The sequence below is a fragment of the Gopherus evgoodei genome, chromosome 1, assembly GCF_007399415.2.
Source record: "Gopherus evgoodei ecotype Sinaloan lineage chromosome 1, rGopEvg1_v1.p, whole genome shotgun sequence".
Classification (NCBI taxonomy): domain Eukaryota; kingdom Metazoa; phylum Chordata; order Testudines; family Testudinidae; genus Gopherus; species Gopherus evgoodei.
In genome coordinates, this window is record NC_044322.1 from 126,378,604 (window position 1) to 126,406,342 (window position 27,739).

At 48.2% G+C, this 27,739-nt stretch overlaps 1 protein-coding gene across 2 annotated transcripts in view; it reads right to left on the reverse strand.

Annotated features, from left to right (window-relative positions):
• Positions 1 to 27,739, reverse strand: part of LOC115646260 (arylsulfatase H-like) — a 58,976-nt gene that overhangs the window by 19,745 nt on the left and 11,492 nt on the right. Inside the window, exons 2-8 of one of the 2 annotated variants that reach the window (XM_030551909.1) lie at positions 26,806 to 26,865; positions 25,849 to 25,983; positions 21,976 to 22,097; positions 21,657 to 21,728; positions 19,828 to 20,251; positions 18,373 to 18,509; positions 15,755 to 15,889 (exon numbers count right to left, since the gene is read on the reverse strand). In XM_030551909.1, the coding sequence (XP_030407769.1) occupies positions 15,755 to 15,889; positions 18,373 to 18,509; positions 19,828 to 20,251; positions 21,657 to 21,728; positions 21,976 to 22,097; positions 25,849 to 25,983; positions 26,806 to 26,828 (1,048 nt within the window). In that variant the 5' untranslated portion in view covers positions 26,829 to 26,865. Of the gene's footprint in view, positions 1 to 15,754; positions 15,890 to 18,372; positions 18,510 to 19,827; positions 20,252 to 21,656; positions 21,780 to 21,975; positions 22,098 to 25,848; positions 25,984 to 26,805; positions 26,866 to 27,739 lie in introns of both variants that reach the window. The other variant, XM_030551899.1, reaches the window with a different exon arrangement.

Below are 27,739 nucleotides of genomic sequence, written 5' to 3' on the forward strand. Positions count from 1 at the left end.
TCATTTCAACTTTCCTTTTTTTTGCTACCATGTTTAATGGCTCCATGTTTAAATGTCAAAAATGCTGGAGGTAGGACTACCTTTGCTCCACCAGCAGTTCCTGAGGCTCTTCACACCCCATGCACAGGTGAGTGCGAGGAACAAGAGCCTTCCTCTTATCAGAGTAGATGGAAGGTAAGAGCAGAGCTGCTACCAGCCACTGAATTCTTCCTTCTCCTTCCCGTCTCCAACAAGATTGGTGCCTGCTGAGGGGCAGGGGCAGAGAACACCACCTGCTTCCTGCAGCAGCCCTGACTAGCAGCAAGGGAAAAAGTAACCAATCAGAGGAGGTTTCTCCAAGATGGATAAGAAATGTGCACCCCTCAGTAGCTTAGGTGGAATTGTGAACATTTTAACTGCAAAGTCTGTGACCCAGGGGCACCATTTTGGGGGGGATGAAGGGGTGACTTTAACTGTGGCTCCAGGTGCTACTAGGCTGTCAGTCCCGGGCAGCAGGGCTCCCACTGACAGCCCCACACAGGACTTAAATTCAACCAGAGCCCACTGGAGTTGAGCTCTGGCAATATTTTCAAACCTGCAGGAATCTCGGGGGCTCCTGTAGGGCAGAAGCCCTGAGGCCCTGCATGCCCCACAGGGGAGAAGCCCTGAGCCCCAGCACCTCCCACAGGGGCTCAAGCCCCTAACCCTAGTGCACCCCGCAGTCAAAAAACCTCTGGCAATCTGGATCTGGACCATGTTTTGCCTATTGACTACCACGTCTTAGCCTATTGACAGGTATTGTTGTGTTAATAAAGGTTTACTTGTTTTGGAGATATACTGCTTGTGTCAGTCATTTATTAGACATATGTGCTGTTTCCTCTAGGTATTTCTAAGACCACCCTAACAGAGAGAAAACCCTTGGGGTAACAAATCAGTGAGCCAGCCAGGAGTGGTTGAGAGAAAGACGATGATTGACGCAAGCAAGAGTAGTCAAATGGTATGACTAATACAACCAGGAATAGGCAGGAGGGTAGGACCTAGGGTAGAAGCCTGGTCTCTCCCATAGTCTGTGAATTACATAAGGGAACTTAGGACTCAGGTATATTACGTGGCTGAGTGTGCAATATAAGCATAATATCAGAAATGACAGCAAAGAAGGGAGAGATAATTAGCCCTTTAATTCAATTTTGGGTGGGAGTGAAACAGGGAATGGGACAACGTGGTTAAATCAATTTAGATGGTAATGTTATTGTAGGAATGGATAGACTGAAAGATTTCCAGTTAGTAGTTGATCTAGTAAAATAAAGCATTGTGGGAAATTTCCCCAGACCAATGAAATACCTTATGGGAGCCAGTTATTATTGAAGCAGGATACAGACTAGCTGCCCTTAAAGCAGTTGAAAGGATAAAATGGATGAAACGGCCTGCAGAGATATGAGAAACAACCCAAGAACATAAGGAAGTTTGGGGCTGCTAGCAAATTGGGTGCGGAAAAATTGGAGAGGACATCCTTATTTCCAGACCTGATCCCCCCACCTCAAAAACAGTACAAATACCCTAAAGAAGCAGAAACTAGTCTACTTATAACAATACAGGGACTCTTAGAACAGAAGCCCAAGCTAAGATGCTGGAAGCAGAGCTGTAGCAACCAGAGCCAGAGGGGCCAGAGCAGCAGCCCAGGGAGCTAAAGGCAGAGCAGCAGCAGCGCTGAGGCACTGTGGAGCTGGACCAGTCCAGAGCCGAGTATGGTGAGCAGCTGGGGAGAGCGAGGGGGACCGTGGGCAGTGGGTCCAGCACAGGGAGATGCCTCAGCCAAGAGGCCCTGCAGGCCAGACTTGGAGGGGGATCGTAACCCTGACAGGGCAGGGGCGACGCTGGGCAGAAGGGTTCTGCCACCCAGGGCCTGAGCACGTGTGGCCACCGCCAGAGTAAGTGTCTGACCCACAGCATTCCTGCAGCACAGCCAGGGCCTGAGAAGGAGACCTGGGACCTACAAAGAACAGACTGTGAACTGCCCTGACATTCCAGAGACACTGTTTGTAATGTCCCGTGCCACAGAGCAGGGTGATGTGTTTTCCTTGTTAATTAAATAACTTGTATTTGCTTTAAATTGTATGTAATGATCAGTGGGTCATGGAAGTGCCCAGTGCAGAGAGGGTACCCCAGAATGAGGACATCCTAGCTCCTGTCCTGGGTAATCACAGCAGAATTGGGGGTCAAGCCCCCCAGGAATCATGGGCCCAGCCTTGTTGGGGTTACCAGGACTCTGCCAGACAGGAGAGTGGAAGGGGAGTCCTCAAGGGCAGGGAGGCCTCTGGGTAAAGGAAGTGGGAGTGAGGACTCAGATCCTTTCGCTAGCCCACTTCACTGGGGTAGTGCAGAAGCCAGGAAAGTTCCCCACAATAGCGGGACCGTTTCCCCGCTTACAATGAGGAAGAGATGTTAGTGAGAAGGCATGACTGGAGGGCACTCGTGGGAGGGGAATGATCTGCCACTTCAGCTATCAGCTGCCCTCCTCCTGACCCTACCATGCCTTGGTAGAGCTGGAAGGGCCATGGGAAGAAAGGAGGATGGTAACTGATAGAGCTGTGAGGAGAACATCTACCAGCTGGAGGCAACAAGAGGAATAGCAGGGAGCCCCAGACTTGACACTAGCTCCCTGAAGTATATACAAAGGTATAGGCTCTGCACGGTGTTCTGCAGTACAGGAGTACTGTTGATATATGGAATGGCCCATTCACTTCAGTAGGGTGTGCTCAGATGAATTAGGATGCTCCAAAGAGATGAATAATCTAACCCAATAGCTCTGGATGGTGTGAAGTGATCCATTCATCTCAATGGGAGTTCCTCTCCACCTCAGTTTCAGTTGTGGGACATCATTGTTCAAGGTAATCTCACTATGCATGTCAGTTTTAGAGCAACTGAAATATTAAAATATTCTTCTTCTTGGGGGGGGGGAGGGGGAAACAGTATCTGAGTAACGCCTGAACCAAATTATTCCAAACTTGCACTATTGCCCCCGTTGCATACCAATATCATAGTCAATCTCATTATGCTTGTGGATTTTAGAATACTTTTAAAATTAAAAAGTATCAAAGAGGTAGCTGTGTTAGTCTGGATCTGTAAAAGCAGCAAAGAGTCCTGAGGTACCTTACAGACTAACAGACGTATTGGAGCATGAGCTTTCGTGGGCGAATACTCTCTTTGCTGGATGCATGACGAAGTGGGTATTCACCCACGAAAGCTCACGCTCCAATATGACTGTTAGTCTATAACAGGGGTCGGCAACCTTTCAGAAGTGGTATGCCGAATCTTCATTTATTCACTAATTTAAGGTTTCACGTGCCAGTAATACATTAATGCTTTTAGAAGGTCTTTCTCTATAAGTCAATAATATATAACTAAACTATTGTATGTAAAGCAACTAAGGCTTTTAAAATGTTTAAGAAGCTTCATTTAAAATTAAATTAAAATGCAGAGCCCCCCGGGCTGGTGGCCAGGACCCGGGCAGTGTGAGTGCCACTGAAAATCAGCTTGCGTGCCGCCTTCAGCACCTGTGCCATAGGTTGCCTACCCCTGGTCTATAAGGGGCCACAGGACTCTCTGCTGCTTAAAATTAAAAAGAAGCTCATAATACAGGGGGAGGATGTATATCAGGAATCTCTTGATCAAATGACCTAAATTTGCACCATAAATCTCACCTCAGTTCCTGAACAGCTTTTTAACTATTGCTTCCCCAAAAGGGAAGTGGGCGATGGAAATTATCCATGATTGATCCCAAGAGAGAAATATCAGGATCAGAGCCATAGTTTGAGCCCCAAGTATGTGTAAAATTTGGATGTTACATGATTTTAGTGGGACTGTATCTCACTTAAACGACCTAAAAAAATCTTTACTACTAAACAAACCCTGTAGCTATTTCCAAGACAAATTTTTTTTGAGGACCTCTTTCCTATCAGCTTTCTCTTACTCTAACGTATTCTGTTGTGCTCCCAGCACTCTGTTCTGTACTTGCTACTGTAGAAAGGGACAAATTTTCACATCCAGATCCAGTCTTTCAGCTCCACAAAGTCAGCAATTACCCTGATTTTTGGAAATTAGGAATGTAATGGATAATTTCATTTTTAAAAGGTGATCTGTAAAGGGGCTATAACTGAGACTGTGCCTGTGTTTGATTTTCTGCTGATGTGTAAAGAAGGCATGAAGATTTGGGGACCTATGTGTTTTTTGGTGGGGGAAGACACATTTACGTTTCCTCCGTTTATAGTAAAAATCCAGGTCCTGGGGGACTCATGCTTTGGCTTTGTCTAGACTAGAATTGGTGCTCCTGGTATAATTTGAGCTAATTGATCTAAATGCTAACTGTTTGATAACAGGCTCTCCACAAAATGTTTGTTCTGGGGCACAAAGTTTTGTGGTTTGCCTGAGTCAGAGCCACAGTGTCCTGATACTTTGCAAATGTTTGCGTCTAGATTAGCATTTACAGTCCCCTAACAAGATATTGGCAATCAATTACAACAGGAGGACAAATACCAGTACAGATAAAGCCTATGATTGGCAATCTTTGGCACATGGCTCACCAGGGTAAGCACCCTGGTGGGCCAGGCCAGTTAGTTAATCCATGTCCGCAGGTTCAGCCAATCGCGGCTCCCACTGGCTGCGGTTCACTGCTCCAGGCCAATGGCGATAGCGGAAAGGTGTGACCGGCACATCCCTCAGCCTGCGTCGTCTCCCGCTACCTCCATTGGCCTGGAGTGGTGAACCACAGCCAGTAGGAGCTGTGATTGGTCCAACCTGTGAATGCGGCAGGTAAACCAACCAGCCCGGCCCGCCAGAGTGCTTACGCTGGTGGGCTGTGTGCCAAAGGTTGCTGATCCCTGGCCTATGACAACAGGAGAACCTGTGACATGATAACATCACAAGACAATAGTCAAAAGACAGAAAATTGAGAACAGAACACAACTGGCCAACATATACAGCCCCCAGCTAAAACGTCTTCAGCACATCAAACAATTTACAACCTATCCTGGAAAATGATCCATCATTCTTAAGAGTTCTTGGGAGGCAGACCAGTTCTTGCTTACAGACAGCCGAACAACCTGAAGCAAATACTTACCAGCAACTACACATCACACAACAGAAACACTGACCTAGGAATCAATCCCTGTAACAAACCCCGTTGCCTACTCTGTCCCCATATCTACTCTAGCAACACCATCAGAGGATCCAACCACATCAGCCACACCATCAGGGGCTCATTCACCTGCCCATCTACTAATGTGATATATGCCATCATATGCCAGCAATGCCCCTCTGCCAGGCACATTGGCCAAACAGGACAGTCTCTACATAAAAGAATAAATGGACATAAATTGGACATCAGGAACGGTAACATACAAAAGCCAGTAGGGGAAAACTTCAATCTCCCTGGACATTCTATTGCAGATTTAAAAGTAGCCGTGCTTCAACTTCAGAAATAGACTTCAGAGAGAAACTGCAGAGCTACAATCCATTTTCAAATGTAACACCGTTAATTTAGGCTTGAATAGGGACTGGGAGTGGTTGGCTCACTACAAAAGTAGTTTTCCCTCTCTTGGAATTGACATCTCATCAGTTATTGTGAGTGGACCACATCAGCCCTGACTGAATTGGCCCTGTCAACACTGGTTCTCCACTTGTGAGGGTTCTCCACTCCCTTCTCTTCATGTATCAGTATATTTATTCCTGAATCTGTAACTTTCACTCCAAGCATCTGAAGAAGTGGGTTTTTTACCCAGGAAAGCTTATGCTCAAATAAATCTGTTAGTCTTTAAGGTGCCACTGGACTCCTTGTTAAAATTGAGCAATGGAGAGGGGAAGGGATTTTAAACCACCCCTTTAAAAAACTGTTTTTCTGATTTTGTTAACATGTATTTAACTTCAGTGCCAAACGCATATTTTGGATAAAAGGATGCATTGGTGCAAGGGAGGGATGAGAGAGACACATTTCCTCCCAAGTAGTATAGCCCTTGATAGTATTCATCACCATGTATTTTTGACAGGTTTTCATGCCTCATTTATCCCACCCTTTATCCTCATTTCCGTTAGCGCCAAAGTTTGGCCTCATTGGCCATTTGGAAAAATTGTTACGTTTGAATAGGGGGAGTGTTGTGTGTTTGTGTTTTGATACATTTAGAGAAAAAGGTTGAAAGAATAGAGTGAGAGAGTTTAAAGATTTAAAAAAGAAAGTTTGGGTTAAGGTTTAGAGCAGGCCTGCACAACATATGGCACACAGGCGGGCACGGGGCTGACTGGTGAGCTGGGGGGTTAGAAGGATGATAAGCCAAGCAGGCGGGCAGTGGCGGGGGCGGGCTTTGTACTTGGAGGGGGGGTGTGAGGAGGTGAGCGGTGAGTAGGTGGCTGACCTGTTCTACTGATCTTGTCTCTCATAAAAAATTGGTTCTTTTTGCTGGGCTGGAGGTTGTCCCAATGCTGCAAAGAGAGAGTTCCCAAAAGGAAGGTGCTTGCTTCTAATCCCTGAGGCCGCCAGTATGTCTGTCTGCTCTTCTCTAGTCAGCCCACTTGACAAGTCTGATTGTCCTTGGTCTGGCTCCCATCCCCTCTCCAAGGGTTGCAGCTGTCCGGAGGTGCCTGCTTGCCTTCCACATTCACATAACAGGGCAATTGATTACAAACTGGGGGGGGGGGGGGGGGAGATCTTATTCTACTTCTAGCAAAAAAGACATTTTTCTTTTACCTTAATTATACTACCTTGGGGCCCACTATAGCATATTTTCAAGGTTCAAAACTGCTGTTTCGGCGGGGCGGCACTGGGGAAGGAGGATTTGTTTCTGCAGGGCGGGCAGTGCTGGGTGTGTGTTTTGTGGGGGGGGGGAGTGGCACTGGGGGGTGTTTCAGGGGAGGGGAGTGTGTGGGCCCTCAGCTGTTTTCTTTGGAGTAATATGGTCCTCGCTGCTTTACAAGTTGTGCAGGCCTGATTTAGAGAAAAAAGAGGAAAGAAAGGTTTTTTGGTGAGGCTGAGCAAGGAGAGATACTTCTTAAAAAAGGTCTAGTTTGGTAGGTTATTAAAGAATAAAAAGAGAAAAGGAAAAAAGGATATTTTTGTCTTTAGAGGGCTAATTTGAAAGAAGAGACAGGCAAGTTATTAAAGAAAAAAGATTTTTAGCGAGTTTGAGTAAGGAGAGAAATTATTTTAAAGGCCTATTTTGGCAGGTTATTGAAGAATAGAAAATTTTGAAAAATGTAAAAGATATATTAAATATAAAGGGTAAATTAAGAAAAGAGCATTTAAACATTAAGTAATATTGAAAACTAGGTTTAAAAGGGGAATTTACTAAGGCAGAGCCTGTTTAGTAAACACATGGTAAAAACTATAAAAAGGTGGCTTAAAAAAAACAACAACAACACACACACATTTAAACTATTAACTATCAGGCTAGGTTAAAAAAATGTTTTAAAAGTTTTTCCCTATGTTTTAGACTAACGGGAGTCATTTTTTTTTAAAGAATGATAACATGAAGCAGGAGCAAAGCCCGTGTTAGCAAAAACAGTGTCTGTGAGTTAGTGGATTAGAGCTTCCAGGTCCGGAGGAGGTCTTGGCAGAAGACCGGCAGTCCAGAGAGGTCTCGTGGAAGACCTCTCGGATTGAGGTAAGAGAGCTGCCGGTTGTATCGGAGCCCTCGGAAGCGGCGGAGGAAGGCGTGCACCAATATGCTCCACGCTGGATTACCTGCACCATATCGGAGCCTCTGCAGGACCTGGAGGCGGAAGACATAGACCTGAGTGTGTAGGCACTTCAGGCCCTGCCCCCCCTGCTACAGGGGCAGGTGGAGGACCCCTGCAGAGACCCAGTGCATTCCTGGCCAAAAGAACTCCAAAACTGTCGTCCGGAGGTTGGCCAGGAAACCCGGGGCCGGGACCAGGGTGTTAAGCCGGTACCAGAGCATGGACAGGACCAGCTGATTGAGCACCAGTGCCCTCCCTCAAAGGGAGAGGCACCGGAGTAGTCCCATCCATTTCCGGAGCCGCTCCGTCACCCTGCCCTCTAAACCGTGCCAGTTCTCTGGCGGAGACAGATGCATGGCAGAAAGGTAAACGCCGAGATAGAGCAGCGGACCCACGCTCCACCGGATGGCCTAAAGCGCAGGTGAGAGGGAGCTCACCCTGCCACCCATCCCCGACCACCAGGCAGAGCTCTTGACCCAGTTGACCAGGGTGGAGGAGGCCACCGAGTAGATGGCCTGGCAAGCCTCCACATGCACCAAGTGGCCCGGGTCCTGGACCACAAGGAGCACATCGTCGGCGTATGCCGACAGGACCAGCCGCAGCTCTGGCTCTCGAAGCACCAACCCTGTCAGCCTCCGACGGAGGAGACAGAGGAAGGGCTCGATTGCCAGAGCGTACAGCTGACCCGAGAGGGGACACCCCGGCCGCACTCCTTGCCCGAAGCTGACCGGCTCGGTCAGGGTCCAGTTTTGCCTGACCAGATACTCCGCAGAAGCATACAGCACCTAGAGAAAACCCACAAACTGGAGTCTGAAGCCGAACGCTCACAGAGTGCTCAGGAGATACCCGTGGTCCACCCTGTCGAACGCCTTCTCCTGATCCAGGGACAAGAGGGCGAACGACAGATCATCCCTATACCTTAATTCCAGAAGGTCCCGGACCAGATACAGGTTATCAAAAAGCGTGCGGCCCGGGATGATGTAGGTCTGGTCTGGGTGGATCATGTCCGCCAGCACGGACCCTAGCCGCATCGAGATGGCCTTTACAATGATTTTGTAGTCTGTGCTGAGGAGCGAGAGGGGATGCCAAGTCCATAAGTCGCGGAGGTTCCCCCCTTCGGCAAATAAGGCGAGCATGGCTCACCTGCACGAGAGAGGGAGGACCCCACTCTGCAAAGACTCGGCCCAGACGGTGACCAGGTCTGGCCGAGGACATCCCAGAACACGCGGTAGAACTCCACGGTCAGCCCGTCCATGCCTGGAGATTTATAGGTGGGCATATGATGGAGGGCTTCTGAGAACTTGGCCAGAGTGAGAGGCAGCTCTAGCCGGTCCCAGTCGCCCGTGCTGACTGTCGGGAGTCTGTCCCAGAGCACTCTGCATTAGGATTAGTCGGATCCGGGGAGAAAAGAGTTGCGTAGAAGGCCCTTGCCCTTCCGCACATCTCCGCCGGATCCGTGAGGGGGGTGCCATCCTCCGCTAGGAGGCAGGTGACGTGCTTCTTGGCCCCCTCCTTTTCTCCAGGGCGTAGAAGAAGCGGGAGCCGCGATCCATCTCCCGAAGGAGACGGATGCGGGATCGAACAAAGGCACCCTGAGCTTAATGGTCTTCGAGGGCCCGGAGCTCCTCCCGCTTCTCCCGGCACGCTCCGCAGAGGGATGGATCCTCGGGGCTGGCGGCCAGACACCTCTTCAGCTCCAAGACCTCCCGTTCCAACTGCCCTATCACCGCATCCCTCCGTCGGCTGGTGCCCCCAGTGTAATCACGGCAGAAGAGCCGGGCGCGCACCTTCCCCAGATCCCACCACCTCCGCGCTGAGGAAAAAGCGTGCCTCTGCCATTGCCAGGCCAGCCAGAACTCCCGGAAGGATGCCACAAAGCCCACATCCTCCAGCAAACTATTATTAAAGTGCCAATAGGCTGGCCCTGGCCTCTCCGCGCAGAGATAGGCCGTCACGGTGGCAAGGCTGAAAAGGGGGCCGGCCAAACATTGGAGGAGTGGGCTCGTGAAAGGTGGAGACGTGACGGGTAAATGCGGTCCAGCCAGGAGTGGCGTGACCGATGGGCCTCCATCCGGACGAAGGTGAACGTCGAGACGTCGTCCGGGTGGTGGTTGTGCCAGACGTCCACCAGGGAGTGGCATTCGATGATCTCCCGGAGGACATCCGAGATGGCTGGGCTCTGCTCGGTCCCGTTCCTCGAGGGTGGTGTTAAAGTCCCCGCCCAGGACCAGGCACTCACGAGGATCCAGGGAGCTGAGGAAGGCAGATGCCTGCTGATAAAAATGCAATCTCTCTGGGCCTGATGTCGGGCGTAAACGTTGACAAGATTAACCACAAGCCCCTCCATGCGGACCCAGAGGTGCAGCAGGTGGCCCGGCACAGCCTCGGTGACCCCCAGCACCTTGGGCCGTAGGTCAGTGGAGAACAGGGTCGCCAGTCCAGACATGCGAACCGAGAGGTGGCTAAAGTAGATCCCGTCCCCCCACTCCAGCCACCAGCTAGCTTCAGCGGCCGGATCCATATGGGTCTCCTGCAGGAAAACCACAGAGTACCCCCCGTCCCGAAGGAAGGAGAGCACCTGGCTCCTGCAGAGACCCATCCTACAGCCCCAGGTGTTTAACGTGGCAAAGATGATCGGCGCCATGAGGGGGGCTGAGGGGGATCCTCGCTAGCAGACATGCCCATGGCCTCCGTCAGGCCGCGCAGCAATCCGTGACCTACCCCGTATGTGAGTGAAGAGTCATGGAAGAGGCGGACCCGCTGGTAGGCCGCGGTGGCCTGCTTCCTGGTCCTCTTACCCTCCCCCATGAGGGCCCTTGCAGCCCGGAGGATCTGATGGAAGTCCCCCCACCGCTGCAGCGCAAGCTGGATCTTGTTACGGGAGCCACAGACGTCCTCAAGGAACTCCCGCAGCTCCTCCCTCAGCACATGGGGGGCAGGGTCACTGATCTATGACTTCCCCCCAGTGGGTCTTCCGTCACAGCCCTGTGGCCCACCGAGGCGGGCAGGCAGGGGGTAGACCCCCGACGTGGAGCCCGATGAGCGGACGCCACGCGGCCTGCCCCGCTCCCCAGTTCAACAGGGGGCGGCGGAAGGAAAACAGCAGCCCTGATGGGTTGGGACAGGAAAAAGCCATTAAAGCTGCTCCCTGGGGGTATTCCCAGAGGCGGCACTGGCATCACGGGAGGTGGAGGGGACAAGGATGGGGCTGGCATCAGGGATAGGGCAGGGGTCAGGAGTAGGAGCAGGGCAGGGATCAGGAAGAAAATCGGGGAGAGGGGCAGAAGCAGGATCCCGAGCCTGAATAGTTGGGCCGCTGGAAGGTGGCCCCTCCTGGTTAGGCTCAGGGATCTGGGGAGTGGGAAGGGGACCCTCAACGATGCCGGGCTCAGCCACAGTGGTTCGTGCAGCAGCCCCGGCATCCGGAGATGGATGGTCGTCAATGGGATCCCTGCCCGGGAGGGAGGTCGGGTGCTCCACACCTAAAAGGGACACCCATGGGAATCGAGTCCCGGCAGCGGGGCACTGGCCATCACCTCAATGGGCTCGGCAGCCGTCAGCAGGGTGCCACCCGCAGCCGGGCTGATGGAAGACCCCAGGGGACCCTCAGAGGTGGGAGCAGAAGCAGCGGTCAGGGGAAGGGAATTTGGGGACAGGGGGACCGGGGTGAGGTCACTCAGATCGAGGCCCGCCAGCAGAGAGTCGTCCTCCCCCTGCGTGACCAGGGTCAGACCCAGGGCCTTGATCTCTTCGTAAATGGAAGGGAGATCACCGTCTGCCACCCCAGGGCCCTTCCTGCCAGCATCCGAAGTGACGCCCACCTCGGTGCCTGCAGGGGCTTCAGATGGTAAGGGGGCGAGAGGGGCTCCCTCGGGGGCTTCCATGGGAAGGGACTCCGGAGGAGGGGCAGTGTTACCTTCCGGTGCTGCCACGGTGTCCCCAGCTGTCACCACAAAACGGGAGTCATCAGTGGGCAAAGCGGAAGGCTCGTCATCGGTGCCCCCTTCCTGCTCTTCTGGGGGGTCTCTGAATCCGAAGGATGTAATGGAGCCTGAGCCTTCTGCTTGCCCCGCTTCTCCTGCTCTAAGGACCAAGCCTCCATGGCATCATCTGGGGGCTGACTAACAGGGGTCAGGACGGGGGGCAAGGGGGATGGCTCAGGGACTTGGGGAGGCAATGGTGGGGTAGCATGAATGAGAGAGGATTCTCCCTAGGGCGAGCCCTCTCCCACGCCTGGCAGTATCTCTGCCACACCCTCCTCCACAGTGGTGGACCGAGAAGGAGGAGGAGGGGCAGCTTCGGGTGCTGGGCAGCCAGGGGCACCGGCGATGACAGGGCCGGTGCCTAGCCAGGGTTTGGGGGTCCCGGACACTCCTCCGTGCTGGGCCAAGGGACAGTCCCTCCGGACGTGCCCCATCACCCGGCAGAGGTAGCACGGGGCCTCCTCCGTCAAATAATGCACCCGGTAGTGGGCTCCCTGGTAGGGGACCAGAAAGGACCCCTCGGGCACCTCTCCGTCATGCACAGCCGGTGGCAGTTGAAGCTGCACTTGCCGGTGGAACGAGAGAACATGACGGAGGGCGGGGTCTTTGCAGCCCAAGGGGAGAGGGCTGATGACGGAGATGGGGCATCCCAGGGCAGAAAGGGTGAGCAGCAGGGCAGCATTGGGCAGGAAGGGAGGGATGGAGGTCAGAATCAAGCAGACACCCAGGTCTTCCAATGGCTCCAGGGGGACGAACACGCTCCCCACCGCCAGACCCATCTCTACCGCCTCCTGGGTGGCGGCCTCTTTTGCCAGGAAGAAGACCACCCTCCCATACATTTTGGAGGCCACCACGATGGCCATGGGCCCCACCACCCTCACCAACGCCCGCACGTAAGTCTCCACGTGGGGCGAGGCGGGCACCAGGAGGCAACGGACGCCGTGCTTCCTGGTCAAGGTGGGGAAAGGGCCCAGGCCGCTATAGATGGTAGCGGAAGCGGCGGTCAGAGGAGCAGCGGCAGGGCCGCTGCCACCTGGGCGTATGCCCTGGGGGCCAGGGGAGGGACACCTGGGAGCTGGTGAAGGGAGCAGGGGGGAGGGATGCCACGGCTGGTAGCGGGGCTGTGGCAGCAGGTATAGTCCCCACCATGGAGGGCTTGGTCTTTTTAGTGGGGCCCTTACCCTTCTCCCCCCCCTGACCTTTCCCACCAGCTGGGGGGGGCTCCCCCTGAATTGGAAGGGGCAAGGGACGTGGCAGCAGCGGAGGTCTCCCCGGTACTCGCCGCCACCGGCTGTGGCATGTGGACCGGCAGCAGCGGTCGAGGTAGAGGCCTGGGGAATGGACACAGGGGCAGGTGGAGGAGCAGCGGTGGGAGCATCGTGAGGGGTCTCCCCCGCCACGTCCCCCGCCATAATGAGAGGCTGCAGGCAGGGGAGGAGGGAAAGGGAAGGCTAAAAGGGCATGGGGAGCAACCAAGGACCTAGGGGTGGGAGGGTGTGAGGTCACCGACTCAGAGGGGAATTCCAGCTCCCCTAGCTGCACTAGGGGACTGGGGGGGATAACAGCATGGGGGGTGCAGTGAACAAGGGCAAATGCAAATGGGGGAAGGGCACAAGCGCATGGGAGGGGGCATGGGCACACGAGCGGAGGGGCCAATCAGGGCTGGGGGAATCACAGGGTAAGGGGGGCGGAAGGGCGAGCTGGGAAAGAGGTGGAGGGACCACTGAGTGAGCTGCAGGGCTGGGGCAGGACAATCAGGGCTGCAGAGGGAAATAAGCGGAGCTGACATATGTGGCAAAGGAAAGGGGGTCAGTGCAGGGGGGCGGGGGGTGCATTCAAGGGCACTTGTGCAAAAAGTCAATGGTTGGCTGCTGCAGGCCCAAATGGTGAAAGTGGGCGTGGTGAGCCAGGCGAGCAGCTCAGTCCCAGAGGCAGGAGGTCGAAGCAGAAGGAAAACAGTCAGCGTGGGTGGTGGAGGGGGTAACAATGATGGTGGGGGCAAAGGGGGTACAGAGGGACTAGGAGCAGGCTCCACGCCACACCCCCGGTGTCCCAACAGACACAGTCCAGACCCCTCCCACAAAAGCACAGTTTGAAAAATACTCAGTCCAGAAAAGCCCCCTCCACAGCGGTCATCACGCGGTCTTCCAGCAGCGGGTGGTCCCCTTCTCCTCCTACTCCTTCTTCACGGGGCTCCAACAGCTCCCCAGCAAGAGCCACAGTAGCTCCAGGTGGTGGTGGTCTGGTGGCCAGGCAGGAGGGACCCTGCTCAGAAGATGGTGGTGGTGGTGGCGTCGTCATTGTCCTCAGTAACAAGGGCTGGAGCTGGGGTCCCTCACTCCCCTCCTCTGGGGAGCAGGTCAGCAGCCCCCCACTCAAGGGGCTGTAGGTGGAGTAACAGCAGCAACCGAGTGGGGGGTCTACTACCCAGCCATCAAGCAGATAGCAGAGAAAGGGGTGGGTGGTGGTGTCTAGCCCAGCTAGGGGAGCAGCTGGAGCAGTAACAGCAGCAGCAGCAGTAGTGAGGGCCCAGTGCCCCACAGGAATAGCAGCAGCAGCCCTCTCCTACCTTCCCTCCACAGCAGAGGAAGAGAAGGGAGATACATTCCTGGCCACAGAAGCATCTGTTCCCTGAGTGACCAGAGCAGGGGCTGCACTAGAGTAATCAGGAACTTGCTAGAACCACTTAAGGCAGACAGGCTGATTAGATCACCTGCAGCCAATCAAGGCAGGCTAATCAGGGCACCTGGGTTTAAAAAGGAGCTCACTCCAGTCAGCGAGGGGGGAGCCAGAGGAGAGGAAGTGTGTGTGAGGAGCTGGAAGCAAGAGGCACAAGGAGCTGAGAGTGAGAGGGTGTGCTGCTGGAGGACTAAGGAGTACAAGTGTTATCAGACACTAGGAGGAAGGTCCTGTGGTGAGGATAAAGAAGGTGTTTGGAGGAGGCCATGGAGAAGTAGCCCAGGGAGTTGTAGCTCTCATGTAGCTGTTACAGGAGGCATTATAGACAGCTGCAATCCACAGGGCCCTGGGCTGGAACCTGGAGCAGAGGTAGGGCCCGGGTTCCCCCCAAACCTCCCAACTCCTGATCAGACACAGGAGAAGCTGACCCAGTCTGTGGGGAGGATCACTGACGTGAGCAAATCTGCCAATAAGCGCAGGACCCACCAAGGTACAGGAGGAACTTTGTCACAGTGTATAAAGGGCATAAGGGGGCAGAGTGATAAAGTCCTCAAGTAGCATAATTTGCCATAGCCAGGCTTATTAAATATATAACCACAGTGTTAGAAAGGTTGCTGACTGCAAAAGAACAGACAGTGAGTAATAGGGGAGGGGCCTAGTGGGCGATATGCTTGTTTTTGCTTTTGTCCTATATTAATTTTGCAATGTATTCCAAATAAGGTAATTAATACGGAAGTATGTGTAATTTGTCTGTGGTTTAAACCTTTATAAGATGGCTAGAAATTTATGGAGAGCAGAGCAGCTTGCCACCTTGCCTGGGCCATGCCGACTCTCCATGCATATATGCTTGTATAAAATAAAGGAGCTTCATCTGTCTGATACAAAATAAACTGTGTGGTCAATTTTCCACAACAGTGTCATCTACAAATTTTATAAAGATATGTTCCATGCCATTATCCAGTTGCATTTATTGGTATAAAATTATTGGCATGGAAGAGAGGAAGGATGGTCCAGTGGTTAGGGCACTACCCCAGGGCTTTGGAGATAGGGATTTAAGTCCTTGCTCTGCCAAGACTTCCTATTTCAGTAGGCACACTAGCCTCTCTGTGCCTTAGTTCTCCATCCATATGTGGGGGATGACAGTACTTCCTTACCTCATAGGGGTGTTGCAGATAAGTACACTGAAGACTGGTGCTCAGATATCACGGCATTGTTATACAAGTATAGATGCTGGTGAGTCTGGAGATTGGAAACTATTTAGGTTTTAGTTGCCTTTCTGAGCTCCATGATCAAGCAGACTATAACTTATTATAAATATATTCAATCTGGACCTATTTATAGCATTTTCTTTCTTAAAATAAGGTTCCACAGACAGTCTGTGTTCTCACCTTTGTATATTCCATTCCAACCACCTAATGGGGCATTTTGTTTATGAGCCTCCAAGTGTCCTCCATGGTCAGATGTGAAATAAGTGAATGTGTTATTCTTCAAGCCTGCTTTGTCAATAGCATCCAGAATTCTGCCTATAAAGAAAAACAGTGCTATTCAGTAGTGAGAAACGTGTCATTAAGGACCTGATCCAGAGTCCAGTGAAGTCAGTGTGGGTTAGATCCACAAAGGAACTTAGGCGTGGTGATGCTGAGTGTCACCACACCTAACTTTTAAGCATGTAGAAAATCACTGGCATTCAGCATGTCTGAGTTGGGCACCTAGGCTCCATATATAATGAATGGGAACCACGGAAGCCCAGTATGCTAGCGGTTCCCCACCTAGACTAGTCAATGAGAGATACCAAGGTAAAAGGGGTGTTGTAAACCCTGCGCCACTTGGCAAGTTGGGCACCTAAGTCTGTGCTGTAGGGAGGCACCTCCCTCTGCTTGGAATTCTGAGCTGCAAACCCTCTCATGGGATTTGGCACTGTGATTTGAGAATAAGTCTGTACAAGTTATGAGTTCTGTGTAAAATTATGAATGCTAGTATCTGTCAGCTGCACACTCCACTTTCAGTGTTCAAACACTTGTCTTTTCTATGGTCTGTCTCCATGTTGGGTTGAACATTCCAAAAGCTGGTGGCACAACAACAGAGGGCAGTTGACTCTTAAGTATCCAATTGCTGGAAATGTATTCCCCTTGAACAAAAGACTGGTTTAAAAAGAAAAGTTGGGGGGAGGGCTGAAGTTGGTCTGCACAGGGCAGCAGTCCATTTTCTCCTGGCCAGGAGAGAGAGAGGTCACATAGTAAGTAGCAGCCCCATTGGGAGGGTGGGCACTGCCCACTTTCCTGAACCTAGGTAGCCCCAAGAGCTCTGGACCACAGCAGGGACTCAGATACCAGCTCAAAGCATGCCCTGGCATGGTAAGGGAATTAAATATAGGTTTAGTGTTTGTTGTTTTAAATGCTCTGTACTCTCCTGTGTTCTGCACAATTAAGTATAAAAGAGCATAAAGGTTTTAGACTGTACATAGCGTGTGTGTGTGTTTGTTGAACACTTCACCACAACTGCCTGACTGAGAGAGTTTCAGAAGCTTCACATCTTTGGGGTGGAGTTTTAGGAGAGATGTATTTAAGAGGGGTATTTCAGGTCGAAGTGCTGGTCCTGAGGGAGCTCTTCAGCCCACCTGTCCTAAGGCCCATTTCCAAGAAGGGGTAGCAGACAGGGTCAGTGCTACCACTAGAGAGAACAACAATGCAGCAGCTTGCTGAGGCTCCAGAAGCTTAACACCCTGTGGATCCAGAGCACAGAGGCTTGGACTCCCCTCACAGCAGTCCTAGTGGATGGCCAGCAGGGAGCACTTGCTAGGATCTGAGACAGACACCTATGCTGTTTTTACAAAAAGTTGGAGAGCAGGTCTGATCTCATAACTTTTGGCCCAGTATTTAGGAAACTCACTGGCAATAGGTGCTTCCTGTGGCTACGGATGAGGTGCAACAGCTCAAGTGTATCAAAAGGATGGATGGTCTAGTGGTTAGGGCATTAACCTAGTCTATGTTCCTTCACAAATTTCCTGTGTGACCTTGATTATTTAGCCTTTCAGTGTCTTAGTTCCCCAGCTGTAAAATTGTGGTTATTATTAATACCCAAGTTTAATATAGCACTTTGCAAGAAGCCCTGATATCTTCAGATGAAATCAGTGTCATTAATCCCATTTTACAGATGGGTAAACTGAAGCACTGGGAGGGGAAGTCATTTGCTGAAGGGTACCCAGTCAGCTAGCGGCAGAGACGGGAACTGTACCCAAGTCACTGAGTCCCAATCCAACGCTCTAGGCACTAGATCACAATTCCCTACTTCACAGGGGCATTGTGGGGATAAATACATTAAAGCAGGGATCGGCAACCTTTGGCATGCAGCCTGCCAGGGTAAGCCCCCTGGTGGGCTGGGCCAGTTTGTTTACTGGCCGTGGTTCGCCACTCCAGGCCAATGGGGGCTACCAGAAGTGGTGCAGGACGAGGGGTGTGCTGGCCGCAGCTTCCCACAGCCCCTAGTGATGGTCTAGACAGCATTTGGTCCTGCCATGAGGGCAGAGGACTGGACGATGACCTCTCGAGGTCCCTTCCAGTCCTAGAATTTATGAATCTATGAAACTGAGTACACTGTGCACGTTCAGTTTTACACTGACAACTGTCATGTCTGAACCTTGCTGAATTAAACCTATGTTAAAGGCATTCTTTGAGGCCAGATGTAATAAAATGTTTGTATTCTACAATCTGATTACATTACTTCTCTGTAACTATCACAGCACTACACAGAATAGAGTTTAAACTAAAAGAAATATACTCCACAACAACTGCTTGTATTTGCTTCCTAAGAATGACAGATACATGTTTAAAGTAAGGGACAGTGTACAGGGTCCTGATCCTCTGGCACATCCATATATTGTATAGACCTGCTTCAGGCAGTTAAATCTATTTGTTGTTGTAAATTATAATGGTACCTACCATGGCTTTTAATTTTTTTTAGACAAGTTTATTTAAAGGTCGGTTTCATTAAAAACAAAACCACTTACCCACCATCCAGTCCATCTCCTCTACATTATCTCCATATAAACCATGTCTACTCTTCCCAAGAAACTTCTCTGTGGTGACAAGGGGTGTGTGGACATGTAAAAAGGAAACAAAGAGGAGGAATGGGCCATTCTTGTTTCTAAAAACAAAAAATAAAAAACTGTCACTGTCTCAGAAAAAGTTTTAGTTGAAAAAATAATCCCCAACCCCACCAAACAAATGGCCTTGAAATATATTGCTTGGTGTTTATTCAGTGTCACATGTTAGGCTATGTCTGCACTGTGAGCTAGGGGTCTGATATGCCCGGTTTTGTACACATACTCGCACTGCCTCCCAAGCTAGCACGAGTATAAATGGAAGTGTAGACACGGTAGCACAGACAGCGGCAGTAGAAGCATGGCTGAACCGTGCCAAGTACAAATCCAATGGAAACTGTGCCTCTGCTGCCGCCCCCCCCGTGCTGCCATGGCTACGCTGTATTGATACGTGTGCTCGCTCTGAGAGCTCATGTGACTATGTGTTTATGAGCAGAAGAATCATGTCTCTAGCTTGGAGGGTAGACATAGTCTTAGTGGTCAGTTAATTGTTCTTGCTAGCAAGGGGCCAAAACTTGAATTTTAGATTCAACCTTCTTTAAGTTTTGGGGTTCTTGTGGGGAAAGATCTGCCTTAAATGGTTCAGATCTTGGGTTGGGTTTGAAACAGGAATGGAGCTTTTTTTCCAGTTCTAGGTTAGATGCAGATGGCATCTTATAACCATGCTTGCGAGGTTTCAGACAAGCAAAATTAAAGAAACAAATTCAAGGTGCATGCAGGAATGGAACATTTTTCACACTAAATATTTCATTTATAAACAATATCTTTGTATTAGCAGGAACGTGTAAACTACCAGCCAAAAGGTTGATTTTTTTCTCTGTTACAGAGAAAACAATTTCTGTTTAGGGGGTTAAGCACATTCAAGATGTTGCACAGAGGGGAGAACTTTGCCATTTTTACTGCAAAAGCCCTATGCACTGGTGAAAAGGATACTCATTCACTGTGGGTTAGCTCAGATTTCACACATGAATACTTGCAAGGTGAGAATTAAGAGCTCTGTCTATTACAAAGAACTAATACAGTTGGAAAATCCAGTATTGCTTTTGATAAACTGTTCAGCCTATGGACTATTTTCTTGAGGAATGTTAACCTACAGACATCATGCTAAAATTGTTATTTGTCATGTAGTACTGTCTGAGAGCCCCCGTCATGGACCAAGACCCCATTGTGCAGGGTCCATTCCCCAAGGAGCTCACAGTTTAAATATTAGAGGCAAGAGGTAGAGACAGTCAGCCAGGGGAACACAAGCAGTTGTCTTAGTACATTAGCTGCCTAACCCAATGGTGACGTGCACTATTAGAGACATTATAGTAACAATATAGTTAAGAAACATTAAAGGATAATATGATATATATTGGTTACCGTTCAATAAATGAAATGGCCTCCTTAAGGATATTGGAAGCGGCTCTCTCTGGCTTCATTGGTTGTTCACTAATGTCATGGTTTCTCATCAGGATACAGTTCCAATACCTTACAAATCCGTAACTGGAGAACCAGGAGATGAAAAACAGGAAACCACACAGGGCAAAGCAGATGATTGCTTTCCATTTTACCAAGAATAAGCCAGTCAGTTTTCCAATTAAAAGAGTGAGCACTGTAAGGGCAATTATCTGACTGTAAAGCCAATATTTAGCTTGCACCTGTAGGTTGAGGAATGGATCTTCTCCAACTTGGCATTCATTCACAAGGGTAAAAGGCATGCCATAAAAATAGTCAAAGCCGTGGTTTAAAGGATGATGGCAGTGATCACTGTGGGATTCACAGTTCACACCCTGATGCCACTTTCCTGAAAATATAAATGAAAAAGATTAAAAATTACATATCATTGACACGGGGTGCCCCTGCCTATATTCCAAAATTTTGGCTCTCCTTCTAAATAAAAATATAAAACAGACCAGATGAGTCTAGTTCAGGGATGGAAGAGGTTAAATTTATATGTGGAAGCATATAATAACTAGAAAAAACAAATTTACCATCCTCTAACTCAACTAATTCCAATTCCAGTTAGGATTAAAGCCCAGATGAGGGGAGAGACATACTGAATAGATCAAGAATGGAAATTTTTTTTGATGCTGTTTATCTTAAATTGTAAGTTAGCTCTTACTTTTAAAAAGGAGGATCCTTTGGGATCCAAGAAGGAGCTGATGGCTACATCAGATAGCCTATAAGTTTAGTGTGACATCCACTCCTAGGAGGGAATTCCTCTGTAACAGGATCTACACACGCTCAGCCCCCGCACTGCCACCTTATTTGGCTAAATTTTAAAACGATTCCAAAAATGGTTTTCTAGTTCTACAGCATATGAATAATTATGGTCTATGTAAATAACAATTAAGTTATGTTGACACAGAAGAGTGCATAGTTAAAGAGCCTATGACTATGGGCTCAGTGGCTACAAGACTGGTAAAGGACCTCTGAGTACTACTAGCTGCTGTTGGTTGTGTTTTACAGTAATAACACGAGAACCAGTCTGCACTATCCCAAGTCGTGTTCATCTGTTTGAAGAGGGCTAGCACAAGACCTATATATTATTAAGTCCCTCTTAAATCCACAAACTAAGAGCTAATAAAGACTGAAATGGTGCAGAGGCATTTGCTGGCCATGTACAAAAAGGTTAATTTTCACTCTCAGTATACTTAAACACAGTAAGTGTCTTTCACTTTTTAGAACAATATTTTTTGAAAAAAGTGCTCTTTAAAAAAGGACAAATCCTGCTATTCTCACTCAGACACAATTCCTAGTGACTTCAGTGGGATTTTTGCTCACTGTGCGGGGTCTGATTCACCACTGAAGTCAATGAGTGTCTTTCCACTTTCTGCCTCACCTAATAAAGGTACAGCTCATGAAGGTCCTGGAAAGAGACTTGGCTCTGGTAATATATAGGATGCACAAACATAGAAAGTTCACCCGGCAGGTGAGTGAGTGAGCTGTAATTGTTTAAGACCACTGTAGTGTCTGGCAAGCACCTGCTCTCAGAAGTCAATACATATTCTGTGGGTGTTTCCTAAAACATTATGTACTGAATTCACTAGATCCTTTTTTCTGCTTTCAGTTTACATATTTACTCAGTTCGTCTTATCAGATATGTAAATTATGGGTTTTTGTAAACTGACTATATTTCAAAATGTTACAATGCTTAAGAAGTTGTATAGATTGGAAACTGTAGTCTAGCTAATTTCTACATACTGTACCTATAAGTGCTGTGGTATAACCTTGCTGCTGCAGTATTCTGGCAAAAGTTGTTTCATTTGGAGGAAGTCCTCCTGAGCCACCAATCCAAAAAAGAACATGGTGTTTAGTGCTGGATCCCATTCCTAAAGCATAGTACAAAATAATAAATTACTTGTTTCTTTTCCTACAGTTCTCTTCAATGAATGGAAGGTCATGTTTTACTTAAAACCAAAATGCAATGATATGCTGTCAAAATCCATAGAACTGATCTATTTAATGGAATTGCAATAGAAAATTGTACTGTTTAGACAGCAGTGAATCATTAAAGAGAGGTCCAACCTGATCTGATGGGGTATCTGCCGGTCAGGAAAGCAGCTCTGCTTGGCGTGCAAAGTGGAGCTGCAGAAATGTGCTGAGTAAGTTTCACTCCTTCCTTTGCCAGCTGGTCAATATTAGGGGTCCTAAAAAGAAAAACAAACTTTGATCAAATTTGAGACACACATACACACACACACACACACACAACATAAAGCAGCATGTTCAAGATCATCATGGATGAATCGACAAACTGTCTGCCTTATATACAACTAAATAGTGAGAAAATGTTTATATTAGTCCTATTACCATTACCACTGTCCATATGGGAGAGGTATTGATTCAAAATTAAAAAAAACAAAACACCACACACACACATATATCCCACAACACAGTTACACTAGATAAATAAAGAAAAAGAAGAACCAAAGAGTACATCCCAGATGAAGAAAGGATATACTGTATTGGCATATAGAACCAGATATGGATATGTGACAATACAGGGATTTATTTCCCTTGTCCACAGAAAGGGAACCACTATGTTTTGCATTTTCACTGCAGAAATAAAAGTGAAGATACAAGAATGGTCCTTTTCTGCTTTATCACTTTGTAGTACGTGACTTGAGTAACATTTTGTTGATTTAAAGCTGTTTTTATATATTGTATATGACTGAGATTGCAAACACATAGTACAATTAAATCTTTAAAAAAAAAATCCAATTGTCTCTTGTGCCTGCCACTCAGTTCTTCAGAAACAATTCTTGAACTTTTACATTATATTTTCCTTTTAACAAACATCTCAATTTTGTAATTAAAATGATTACCATCTATCGGAAAACTCCTCAAAAGAGAAGGAGAACAGCAGCTGCATGTACTGTGCCTGGCAGAAAGCTAGCCTGTCTTATTAAAGTGAACATACGTTGTCACCAGCCTTTGGACCCCACTCAAGAAAGAGAACAAAGGGTACGTCTCCACTATGGGATAATTCCAATTTTACATAAACCAGTTTTATAAAACAGATTGTATAAAGTCAAGTGCACGCGGCCACACTAAGCACATTAATTAGGCGGTGTCCGTCCATGGTCCGAGGCTAGCGTCGATTTCCAGAGCGTTGCACTGTGGGTAGCTATTCCGTAGCTATCCCATAGTTCCCGCAGTCTCCCCCGCCCCTTAGAATTCTGGGTTGAGAGCCCAGTGGCTGATAGGGCAAAAATCATTGTCGCAGGTGATTCTGGGTAAATGTCATTCCTTCCTTCCTTCGGGAAAGCAACAGCAGACAATCATTTCGCGCCCTTTTTCCCTGGATTGTCCTGGCAGACGCCATAGCATGGCAACCATGGAGCCCGTTCAGCTTTTTTTTTTTTTTTTTTTTTTTTTAAACAGTCACCGTATGTGTACTGGATGCCGCGGACAGAGGCAATACTCCAGCGCTACACAGCAGCATTCATTTGCTTTTGCATGACAGCAGAGATGGTTACTAGTCGTTCTGTACCGTCTGCTGCCAGGGTAATTTGGCAATGAGATGATGGTTATCTGTCCTTCTGTGCTGTCTGCTGCTATCATGGGTGCCCCTGGCGGAGGTCAGCCGGGGGCGCAAAAGCAAAACTGGGAATGACTCCCGAGTCAATCCTTCCTTTATGGTTTCTAAAAATAGAGTCAATCCTGCCTAGAATTTGGGACAAGTGTACTAGAGAACCAGTGTATCAGAGAGCACAGCTGCTCCGTCTCAGATCCCGCACAAATGATGAGCTACATGCCATTGACGGGGGGTGCCCCTGCAACAACCCCACCCGTTGCTTCCCTCCTCCCCCAACCTTCCTGGGCTACCGTGGCAGTGTCCCCCCCATTTGTGTCATGACGTTATAAAGAATGTAGGAATAAGAAACAGTGACTTGTTAGTGAGATAAAATCAGGGGGAGGCAGCCTCCCCGTGCTATGACAGTCCAGGCAGGACATTAAGTGGTGCGGGGGTGAGGAGCCCAGCATCCCGCTGCTATGATAGCCCAGGCAGTACAGAATCTTTTCTTTACACCAGAAAGGGAGGGGGCTGATGGAGCTCAGCCCCCAGTGGCTATGATGAGGATGGTTACCAGCCGTTCTGTACCATCTACTGGGAATGACCAGGAATCATTCCTATTTTTACCCAGGCACCCCTGAAGCCAGCCAGGGGTATTCAGCACTTATCAAGCATGTACCATCTGCCACCAGGGAGGGGAGAGGAGCGGATACTTCTCTTCACTGCTGCAGCATCGCGTCTACCAGCAGCATTCAGTAGCCATAGGGTGACACTCAAAAAAGTCAAGAAACAATTTCTTTCCCTTTTCTTTCACGTGGGGGGGGGAGTAAATTGACGAGCTATTCCCTGAACCACACCGGACAATGTGTTTGAACCTACAGGCATTGGGAGCTCAGCCAAGAATGCAAATACTTTTCGGAGACTGCTGTGGACTGTGGGATAGCTGGAGTCCTCAGTACCACCTCCCTACCTCCATGAGCGTCCGTTTGAGTCTCTGGCTTCCTGTTACACTTGTCAGGCAGCACTGTGTAGCCTGTAGATTTTTTTTTCAAATGCTTTGGCATTTCGTCTTCTGTAACGGAGCTCTGATAGAACAGTATTTGTTTCCCCATACAGCGATCAGATTCAGTATCTCCCATACGGTCCATGCTGGAGCTCTTTTTGGATTTGGGACTGCATTGCCACCCGTGCTGATCAGAGCTCCACGCTGGGCAAATAGGAAATGAAAATCAAAATTTCGCGGGGCTTTTCCTGTTTACCTGGCCACTGCATCCGAGCTGAGATTGCTGTCCAGAGTGGTCACAGTGGTGCACTGTGGGATACCACCCGGAGGCCAATACCGTTGATTTGCGGCCACACTAACCCTAATCCGATATGGTAATACCGATTTTAGCGCTACTCCTCTCATTGGGGAGGAGTACAGAAACTGATATAAAGAGCCCTTTATATCGATATAAAGGGCCTCGTAGTGTGGACGGGTACAGTGTTAAATTAGTTTAACGCTGCTAAAATCGGTTTAAACGCGTAGTGTAGACCAGGCCAAAGATTTGACATACTGAAACAAACAAATTCCACACCAGGTACAGCATCAACTCTTTAGCAGCTGCCAACGCTGGAGAAAGGAAGGTGTAAAATACTCAGAATACACATAATAATGGCTATAACAACAAGACATTTCTCTTTCATCCAAGAACTTTCGTTATGCGCTCACACACACACTATTAATATGTCTAAATAAAAATGGGTAAGTCAGTCTTGGGATAACTATATCATGGACATGAAGACATCATTCCATGCCCATATTACATTTAAACCTGTGCTGGTTGGAGCTGGCATTTGGTGTCAAATCCCAATTTCAAATGTAGCCTTGGAGTGCATGCACATGCATGTGCGCACACGTGTCCGTCTGAGCAAATGAATCAACAACCATCCCAAGAAAGTCCCTTGCAACTTAACACTTACTGTAGCCCATTTATTTTCTATACACTGTACACTGAAAAAAAACATATTTAAAATGATCTCCTAAGATGACAGGCAGCTGCCTAAATAAGTAAGCCCAGGGTTACTTTAGTTAATATTTATTTTTCTAATATTAAGTAGTTTTGAACCTGTTCTCATATCTATTGTAAGCCACAGCCTACTGTGTTATCATTAGGACACTCCAAAGGAAAATGAAGAGCACTTATGTACAGTGAGATGGTGGGATACTGTTGACTCAAGTATGCCTAACTTTTTTCTTGACTCTGTATTTCCACCAGGCCAGAGGACAACACTACACACCAAGATGAAAATTCTGGGGCCATTTTGATGGATTTCTGCTCCTCAAGCCATGCCACAGTGACAATGACAATGTGACCTTACTTTCTAGTCTATGATCTTACCTTAGTGTATCATTGCCATAGCAGCCTACATCCCCCAAACCAAGATCATCAGCCATCATCAGTAAAATATTGGGTTTAGAAGCACTTGATGCATATGTCCTTAAGCATGAAACCAGCAAAATGGCTAGCCAGTTCCTGAAATTCAAGAATTAAAAGAAAAGATTTATTTAATGGAGACATTTATAACTTTCTGACTCATTTTACAGTAAGCGCAGACTGAGGTGGTTCCTCAATGGTTCCGATTAATTGTAAATGCTTCCCACACCCCATAAGCACAGTGTTTTGAGATCTCTCTCTGTGTGTGTACGTACATACATATACATACGTAAATAATTATCTAAAGTGCCAGAAGGTAGTGCTCATGCATATATAGAATATTCTATGGGTTTTGTAGGATTAATAAAACTTCTTGTTGCATGTTGCTAATAGCTTCTTGTGCACAGTTCTTCATGCAGAGATCTTCACACAGTAGAACCACTGCAGTTTCATTCATTGTCTTAGGGTGGGAAAATACAAAGAATGCAGTCAGAGGTGTGGACCCCAGCATAGCATGAACATATTTCTGGCAGGCTTCCCTTGAGCCACAATGCTAGGATTTGGAGGTGGTAGGGAGGCAGGTTGCGTCTGGGGTGAGAGAGAAGGACTTCTCTGCTGGCTCCATTACTACACAAATCCTGTGGGTCCTCCTTCTGCAAAGAAACAATGCACCAGCTGCAAGGATAACGGTAAAATTAAGGTTGAAGTTACTGTTCAGTCGCTCCACTTTTGTTCCTTGACCTGAGGGAGAATGGTTCTTCCCTCCAGGTCTTACAAAATCAAGACAGTAGTTTTAAATGGGCATCAATTTTGAGCCCACATTAAATATTTTTAAAACTTCAGTAGATTAAAGATCATGCTATATTTTTATACACAAAATTTCAAAAGCCAAAAAAGGGCCATTAATTAATTTCCTCTTACCATTGCAGTTTCATGTGTCTCATGGCTTCTTCTGACACACCAGCTGACTACATCAAAATTCTGTAAAAAATAAAAATAAAAAAAATAGGATGTAGATATACATATATATATAAATAAGGCTCTCATGCCTGCTTATTAACCATCATACATCACAACAGTCACACTACCATTGTTCTCAGCTAAAATGTAGACATACTGAACAGTTAGTGCTAGACTTTGCAACCCCTAAATTCATGAGGGCTTACAGACGTAGTTCCATTAAACTAAGACACTACTTGTATGAAGGAACGCTCATGAATACAATCAAAGATTATGCAGTACAGGGCTCAGTCCTGCAAGCTGTTGACTGTTCTCAACTCCTACTGACTTCTATGGGAGTTGTAGATGCTCATTACCTTGCAACAATGAGCCCACAAGCACCCTAATGAACAAACCAAACCAAAACAAAAGAATAAAAAATGCCAAATGCAGAATTTACACAAGGAAATTTTACTTGTTGGGATTTCACTGTTTTTTTTTTTTTGCGTTAAAAGATAAACAAAACACCACTATAGGTAAAGTTATTTTATTTTGCTTGGGAGGAGAGAATAACATTCATCTTTCAGGTGCAGAATTTGAGCCTTACTGTTTGATTACAAACAGCTAAGCATGGCATGCACATCTTCAAATAAAACCTAAGGGCTATATCTACAAAAGGTACTCAGCGTTCCAATGCTTAACTTGCAGCCCTTCTCCTAGTAAGATCCACAGCCTTGAGTTAGGATCCCAAGCTCCCTGCACAATGCAAATAGAGGTAAGTGCCTAAGAATAAGATCCACAAAAGCTGGCACACTAGGTAGGGAGTCGCCTAAGCTAGTCGATGCCCTTCCCCTCAAAAGCAGCCAGGCACTGAAGTCTGGGTCAGAGGAAGGAGTCTCCATTTACTTCAGCTTCT